Source organism: Anser anser (genome assembly GCF_964211835.1).
Source record: "Anser anser genome assembly, chromosome: 1".
In the NCBI taxonomy this organism is placed as follows: Eukaryota; Metazoa; Chordata; class Aves; order Anseriformes; family Anatidae; genus Anser; species Anser anser.
Window position 1 is genome coordinate 80,769,855 of NC_139720.1, and position 8,722 is coordinate 80,778,576.

The 8,722-nt window shown below is 40.6% G+C and overlaps 1 protein-coding gene across 6 annotated transcripts in view; it reads left to right on the plus strand.

The window, feature by feature from the left end:
* LOC310899749 (uncharacterized protein) overlaps positions 1 to 2,025 on the plus strand; it is a 201,242-nt gene extending 199,217 nt beyond the window's left edge. For all 6 annotated transcript variants that reach the window (XR_014584617.1, XR_014584618.1, XR_014584619.1 and 3 more), the window contains one exon: positions 1,886 to 2,025. Coding sequence is in view for 1 of the 6 variants with exons in the window: in XM_083836629.1 (XP_083692755.1) it covers positions 1,886 to 1,941 (56 nt within the window). In the remaining 5 variants the exon portion in view is untranslated. The remainder of the gene's footprint in view (positions 1 to 1,885) is intronic.
* Positions 2,026 to 8,722: the final 6,697 nt, after the last annotated feature.

The following is an 8,722-nucleotide window of genomic DNA, read 5'->3' on the forward strand; positions in this document are numbered from 1 at the left end:
TTTTAACAGTATTGAGAACTAGGCACACAGTAGTTTGTGCGGAAGCATGTTATTTAGGGACTGCTAGTGAACTTATGCAATATGGATCTGATGGGGAAAAAATAATTAAAATAACTTTATATCTTCAAAAAAATCTGTATAATCCTCATTCATGGCATTTACAGCTAGCTTAGATTGTCTTTCACTCACTGAGATTTTTTTGTGAATGTTGCATGGGCCTGCTTTGTACACCAACTGATCTTGTGGCTGGCTCTACTGAGAGATCTTCCTTGCATTCAGGCAACGAAATATCTGGAAAAGAGAGCTCAGTGAAGCAATCTTTTCAACAGTATCCTTATCTCATATGAGACATATGAGAACATACTCCAAGTTAGAAAAGAACAAAGAATGACATGCCCTGAAGAGAAACTGAAATGACTGTAAATGTTTAACTGAGAAGAAGAGCAAATACAAGAAGATACCATAAGCACTTGAAAAATAATGTATGTTGTGAGGAAATCACACTGCAAGCTTCTGTTCATAACAGTCCACAAAACAATAATGATGTGTACCTAATCACATTTAATTGCAGAAAGTTTCAAAGTGGTAAAATTAATAATACAAGGAATAAGTATAGAAGGAAAAAAAAAAGAATCAATGAAACCAAAAATTTAGTCATATTCAGAATAAGACTGAATATCCTTATGCATATGTGTAACCATTTGATAACAACAAAAATGTTGTGTCACATAATGCAGATCAAGTTTTCAAGTAGTGTTGAAAGAAGGAGAGAGGAGAACCCTTTACCCTCATTTCTGCATAGTATGTTGTCCTGGTTTTGGCTGGGATATAATTAATATTCTTCATAGTGGCTGGATTTAGGAGAAAAATAATGTTGACAACACACTGATATTTTAGTTGTTGCAGAGCAGTGCTTATACTAAGCCAAGGACTTTTCAGCTTCTCATAACTGCCCTGTCAATGAGGAGGCTGAGGGTACACAAGGATCTGGGAAGGGACAGAACCAGGACAGCTGACCAAACTCGCCAAAGGGATATTCTATATCATATGACATCATATGGGACAACAAAACTGGGAGGGTTGGATGGGGGTGGAGGGAACCACTGCTCGGGGGCTGGCTAGAATTTGGTCCATGGGTGATGAGCAACAGCATTGTTGCATATTTTTAAATTTATTTATTTATTATTATCATTACTTTCATTTCCTTTTCTATCCTATTAAAGTCTTTTTATCTCAACCCATGAGCTTCAACTTCTTTTCCTACCAATTCTCTCCCCCATTGCACTCGAGGTGGGGCGGGGAGTGAGTGAACAGCTGTGTGGTCCTTAGCTGCCTACCAGGTTAAACCACAACATAGGTCTTTCTTAGTGATATCTTCCACATCTGTGTCAAAGACAGAAGGCTTGCTTTCATGGCTATTGGTTCCCACCCAGTATGCCAATTCCTATTTTCTTTGAGGCTGAACGATATTGCAATTGAATGAGACCACTCTTGTCACTTGCATATCATTGCATGCTGCTACTGCGCATTAGGCAAGAGGGAAAATAAATCAGCAGACTAGATTCTAAACTGGTATAAATCATCTGATCTCAGGTAATGCTTGGTGAACTATGTCTACATGTAGCAGGAGCTGGCTGATACTCTTCCTCAGTCAGTCCTGCCAGATGTCCTTCTTTGTTTAAAGGTTATGAAAATACATCCTTGGGGTACGTTTGTATGCGAAATGATAGTAACTGGGAGAAGATGACATAGTAGGTAGCCTGTAATTCCAAGAGAACAAATTTTGAGCTTTCTTATGTTCTGCATTACTACTGCTGAACAACTGCACCAAATATACTGCTGTAATGTTGCTAATGGGTATCTTTTTTTTTTTTTTTCTTTTCAGGGTTTGCTTATATTGAAAGAAAGTCCCTGATTGTGAAAGCTATAATGATACTTTGAAATGTCTGGACCTTCCACTTTACAGGGGAAATATTGTGCTGCAACACATCTCCAGATGTTGAATTCGTTCTATCAAAATGTGTGCTGGGCTATCTTATGTTGAAATCTAAGAGGGAGGAAATCCTCCAGTTCTTTGTTATGTTGTTATCAAGACAGGGCTGGAAGAACTAAAACAAAAGTTCCTCCTAAAAAATAATAATAAAAAATCCCCCATTGCAAAATCCAAAAAGTCAAAAGGAAAAAAAAAAAAAAAGGAGAAAAATAAATCTCTTCTAAAGGAATTACTCCATTAAATAATTTCACAAAGGGCCTGTGCCAGACTGCAGTCCCTTGTAATAACGTAACTATAATGATTCACTCAGTCAAGAGCTCACGAGTTGTCAATAACCACTGTATTTCACGGACTTTTCAGATTCAGTAAGAAGTAGCAAATTAAGGATCAGTAAAAGCTCATATATACTATAGGCCATTTGTTTTTTTCCTGACCACTTCACAATACTTTTGAGGAGTTGGATGTCGTGATTTGATAGGCTACTCTGGACAGGAAAAGAGTCCCAGCGCCACTAATGCTGCTCAGAACAATCTGAGTTATGGATGGATCTTCAAATTTGGTGTGTTGTCCATTCTCCTGACTATGCTTGCTGCTCCAAAACACATCGTCAAAATCTGTGTACCAAATCATACCTTACCAAAAACACAATGAGGATAAGACTCAGCCATCAGCAACTCATGACCAATTGCTGTGAGATTCAAATTTCTATTTTCTCCACTGAGGAAAAAAAGTCTTTAACCTCTTTGGATGTGCTTTAACACATACATGTTGGACTTCGCTGCCTTTTCTGCTCCTCCCCTAAGCTTTTAACTCTCCCCACATGTAAATAAATATTTGTTCTTTATTCCTGAACTGCAATAGTCATTGATATTTTTGTGAGAGAAGTAGAAGGACTTGGGAACACAGAAAAAAAAAAGCTCCTCAGGGGATTTACAGACTACAATTGTTTGTACATAGAGCAATCATTAAATAAAAAATTAATAGCAACAAGAAGAAGAATATGTTTATGAATGGATTATTAAAACATGTTTATTGAGATGGTGGGCAGACCTCTTAAATCTACAAAAGTGCCTCAGAAAGCCAAGCATTTAAATACATTTTCACTAGGAACATGTCAGATTTATGTGACCCATTTTCTGTCCCTCCTAGGTAAGTCCAGCTCTGAACTCACTTCTTTTCCTTTTTTACAGTCCTCTGTACAATGACCTGATACATTCCTGATACAAGGAAGGAATATGCCTTTGCCCCTAGAATACAGAGGAAGAACAGAAAAAAGTTTACATAAGGGCTTTTCTGTTGGAGTTGAGGGCATGAGGGAGAGAAGATGGTTATGAATGGTTTGGAAATGTACTAGAACAAATTCATTTGTTAAAAATGTTATTTCCCAGTTACTTCATTCAAGTTGATTTGCAGTAAACACTAAGATGTCATTCCCTAAAAAAAAAAAAAAAAAAAAAAAAAAAAAGGGTCTTATTCCTGAAAGCATTATTTACTTATAGGATACTCTACCAGTATAGAATAGCAAGTGAGCAAGTGTTTGGAAAACTCCAGGTACTTAAAAACCATTGAAAGTTAAATTCTCTGTCATCTTTCCTCTCTTCTAAGATCATAAAGTTTACAGGGTGGAAGATAGGGGGAAAAAATACATGGGGTCTGCTTTGTGCAATCACAAAGGTAATTCATGAACATATACATGCATGCATACATACATATATATGTAAAAAAAAAAACTTGCTAGAATGTAAGTGGAATGAGCATTATATCTATGGGTGAGAAAAGCTGTTACTGATTGTTTAACTGTGTAGTAGTAAATTAGACTGAGGCTGAGGTCAATCTGATAGGTGACGAAAGATCTCTACGTGAGAAATGAAATAAATACAAGTACAGAAAGTATGAATGAGAGAAGCCAGAAGCAGAACAGGAGTATTGTCTGAGTGACTGTCAGTTAGCAGAGGTGTCATCACAACTCTTCATTTATATAGTAGCAAGGGCAATGATTACTTCACATGAAAAACATGAGAATGAGAAATAAACTGACTTTTTCATCTCTGAGTGTTTTTCTTTCATATTATTCCGGGGTAGCAAAATTTCTAGGGAAATATCTGTGGCCTTAAGAGCTATTAAAGAACAGATCAGTGAAAAATGCATTAGAACATCTCTTTATAAAAGTTAAAACCAGTGGTATTAACTAATTTTGAAACTTTATTAGTTAAGTAGCATTAACTAATTTTGAAACTTTATTTTTATGGATGAACTTTGAAACTTTATTTTTTTTTGATGTACTACAAAAAATGCAGTTTTCATCTGCTTTGTCCATTGCTTAAATGGATAGGTGGAATGTAAAAAAATATAGTTCCATAGAGATGTGCAAATGTTTATGGCTTAGTTGAAGCACATTTCCTAGTTTTATCTTCTCCTGTATATAATAACTGATAGTATTAAAATAAGAATGAATGGTTTCTCTAACCAGTTGCTCGCAGCATTTTAAAATTTAGATTTAATATTTTAATTTCTTTTGGGACACTTACGAAAATTTATTTTGGTCCATTATTGAGTGGTGAGCTTACATTTGCTCTCAAGTTACTAAGCTTTCAAATTGTGTTTTTCTAACATTCTTCAAAAGCATTTGAAGTCATAACCTTCAAATCTGATCCATTTATCATTTTTACATATCAAGCCAAATCTGAGTACATACATGAGCTGATTTTGTAAGCATGTAATTTTTTCCCCAAATATTTTTATTAAAACGTTGACCTTAACTCCTAACATAATGGGGATATCTACTCTTGTCATAGTTAAACTTTATAAGTTCTAGAATGTGAGGATTCAGTGTACAAATACCAAGCCAAGCAGTAAGAGTTTGATACATTTTGCTGACATATCTAACCAAACTGGTGAACAAAAATACTCAAATCAGACTATGAAACATTATATAATGATAGCCAAAGAAAGGTTATTTACATGAAGGGTGTGTTTATATTTACAAGCTTTTCAAGAGATAGAGCTCTGGTCTAGAGAACCTCTAATAAAAACTCCATGATTCTGATTTTGCAGGATCTACAGCTCGAATTGGAATAGATGATAACCTTCCTCTCAAAAACATATGACTTTTTTTCTGTTTCTTTTTTTTTTTTTTTTAAGTACCAATACTTATTTTAAATTGGTTTTAAATGCTTCATATGTTAACTAGGTGGCAGTAAGCAAATTTTAAAAAGTCTTTCTCACCCTGATGCCAAATTCTCAACAGAATTGTTAGCAGAAAAACAGGGAAAATATCACCAGCTGGCACAAAAATAAATAAATAAATAAATAAACAAAAATCTTAGTAGACTACTATAGGCAAAGACTGACTAATTATTCAGTATTATACAGCACAGTTAGTTTAAAATATAAAAATCTGTCATTTGGGGCCAGCTTTAATTTTATCATTAACCCAGGAATAAAGCCAGCCTCTTTGCTGTTGTTTTTTCCCCTACACGTACTGACTAAGGCATGCTTAACTCCCATCCCAAATCTTTGTTCCCTTCATTATGAAACTAGTATTAATCTTCCTACAAAACAGAAGATACTTCTCTGCCTTCAGCATGATGAGAGGAATTGATATGGCTGATAACAATCAGTTATTCACTACTGTGTGAGGGGATTGGTAACAGAGCAAAATGTTAATGAAGGATTAGGTGTTAGATCTGGGATCTGGGAAAGATCACTTCAGAGATTATTTAAAATATGTTAAATCTTTCCTCTGGCAACAAAATCACCACCTGAGTGAAAAGGACATCAGCAAGGAGACTAAATCTCATCTCCTGCCTGCCAGCATTTCACTCAGTGACTCCCATCAAGTCAGCACAAAAATATGCCACCGCACATGGATGTTGTTCAGTTTCTAAAACAAATAAACATCCAGGCAAATGTCTCCATAGGATAAAATACAGCAGACTGAAGTCTCCACACCTGGTCATATAAGCAGGGTTTTACTCTGAGGAAAGTGGGCCCTCTAGGATGAGGTAGACGGAGTTTTAGTGGCAGATTCACAGATTCACAGATTTCTCTAGGTTGGAAGAGACCTCAAGATCATCGAGTCCAACCTCCGACCTAACACTAAGTACTCCACTAAACCATATCCCTAAGCTCTACATCTAAACGTCTTTTAAAGACCTCCAGGGACGGTGACTCCACCACCTCCCTGGGCAGCCCGTTCCAATGCTTAATAACCCTTTCGGTAAAGAAGTACTTCCTAACATCCAACCTAAAACTCCCCTGTCGCAACTTTAGCCCATTCCCCCTCGTCCTGTCACTAGGCACGTGGGAGAATAGACCAACCCCCACCTCTCTACAGCCTCCTTTCAGGTAACTGTAGAGAGCGATGAGGTCGCCCCTGAGCCTCCTCTTCTCCAGGCTGAACAAGCCCAGCTCCCTCAGCCGCTCCTCGTAAGACTTGTTCTCCAGACCCCTCACAAGCTTGGTCGCCCTTCTCTGGACTCGCTCGAGCACGTCCATGTCCTTCCTGTAGCGAGGGGCCCAAAACTGAACACAGTACTCGAGGTGCGGCCTCACCAGAGCCGAGTACAGGGGCACAATCACTTCCCTAGACCTGCTGGCCACACTGCTTCTTATACAGGCCAGGATGCCGTTGGCCCTCTTGCCCACCTGAGCACACTGCTGGCTCATATTCAGCCGACTATCCACCAATACTCCCAGGTCCTTCTCGGCCAGGCAGCTTTCCAGCCACTCATCTCCCAGCCTGTAGCTCTGCTTGGGGTTGTTGCAGCCCAGGTGCAGGACCCGGCACTTGGCCTTGTTGAACTTCATGCAGTTGACCTCAGCCCATCGCTCCAGCCTATCCAGATCCTCCTGCAGAGCCTTCCTGCCCTCGAGCAGATCGACACACGCACTTAGCTTGGTGTCATCTGCAAACTTACTGAGGGTGCACTGGACGCCCTCATCCAGATCATCAATAAAGATATTAAAGAGGACCGGCCCCAGTACCGAGCCCTGGGGGACTCCACTAGTGACCGGCCTCCAACCAGATTTGACTCCATTCACCACAACTCTCTGGGCCCGGCCATCCAGCCAGTTTCTAACCCAGCGAAGCGTACGCCAGTCCAAGCCCCGAGCAGCCAGTTTCTCGAGGAGAATGTTGTGGGGAACGGTGTCAAAAGCCTTACTGAGGTCAAGGTAGACCACGTCCACAGCCTTTCCCTCATCCACCAAGCGCGTCACTTGGTCATAGAAGGAGATCAGGTTCGTCAAGCAGGACCTGCCTTTCATAAACCCATGCTGACTGGGCCTGATCGCCTGCTTGCCCTGCAAGTGCCGCGTGATGACCCTCAAGATAATCTGCTCCATGAGCTTCCCCGGCACTGAGGTCAAACTGACAGGCCTATAGTTCCCCGGGTCTGCCCTCCGGCCCTTCTTATAGATGGGCGTCACATTGGCTAGCCGCCAGTCAACCGGGACCTCCCCCGATAGCCAGGACTGCCGATAAATGATGGAAAGCGGCTCGGCCAGCTCCTCCGCCAGTTCTCTCAGTACCCTTGGGTGGATCCCATCCGGCCCCATCGACTTGCGCACATCCAAGCTCCGTAGTAGGTCGCCAACCATTTCCTCATGGATATCTCCATGCTGCAGCCCGTGGAGGAGCCCATTTTGGAGCAGGTGGACCTGGCCTGAAGGAGGCTGTAGTCCACAGAGAACTCCTGTAGGAGCAAGCAGAATCTGTGCCAGAACTGCAGCCCATGGAGAGGAGCCTGTGGTGGGAGCTGCTGCCCATGAGAGAAGCATGATGGAGCAGTTCACTCTTGAAGGTTGGACCCCACAGTATGGACCGAGGTCGGAATTCTTGAAGAGCTGCAGTTTGTGGGAAGCCCATGTAGGATCAGTTTGGGAAGGATGGCATCCCATGGAAGGGACCATGCTGGAGCAGAGGAAGAGCGTGAGGATGAAGGAATATCGGAGGTGAAGTGTTATGGACCAACCACAACTCCCAATCCCTATTCCCCTGAGCTGCTCAGGGGGAGGAGGTAGAAGAGGGTTGATAGGGGGGAAAGTGTTTGCTTTTAATTTGTCACTGCTCTAGTCTGTTAATAATAAGCAATAAACTATACTATTCTCCCTATGCTGAGTCTATATTGTCCACGATGGTACTTGGTGAGTGATCTTCTTGCCCTTACCTCAACCCCTGAGCCTTTTTTCATTGTATTTTGTCCGCCCTGTTCCTTTGAGAAGGGGGAGTGAGAGAGTGGTGTGCTGGAGTTTAGCTAGTCATCAGTATAAAGCCACCACAGTATGATAGGTCTTCACAAATGGAGAGTGCAGTAACATGGTAATTTCCTGAGACAGTCTGCCTAAAAGTTAGTTTTACAGGTCCAAAATTACAACATGGGTACCTGTCTAAAAGTAAAAGGATAAGATCATAGGTGATGTGAAGGGTAGCTGGATGGACACATTCTTTGTATATGTTGGGCCATGAGAGAGACTGAGTATGCCATAGCCAAACTGTAACCCGCCCAACTACAGAATAGAATTAATGTAACTATGAGATATAGCCCATGCTCAAAATGAAACACTTGTGCTGAAAGAGGCTTTTCATGGAGCAGATAAACACTGAAATTCTGTTATCCAAAGTGTTATTTACCCTTTAGTCCTGCTAATGACAGAGAACTTTTAACAATCAATTCTTGATGTCTTCTGTTCCTTTTTCTCTAAATGATGTCATCCTCTCCCTCCTGA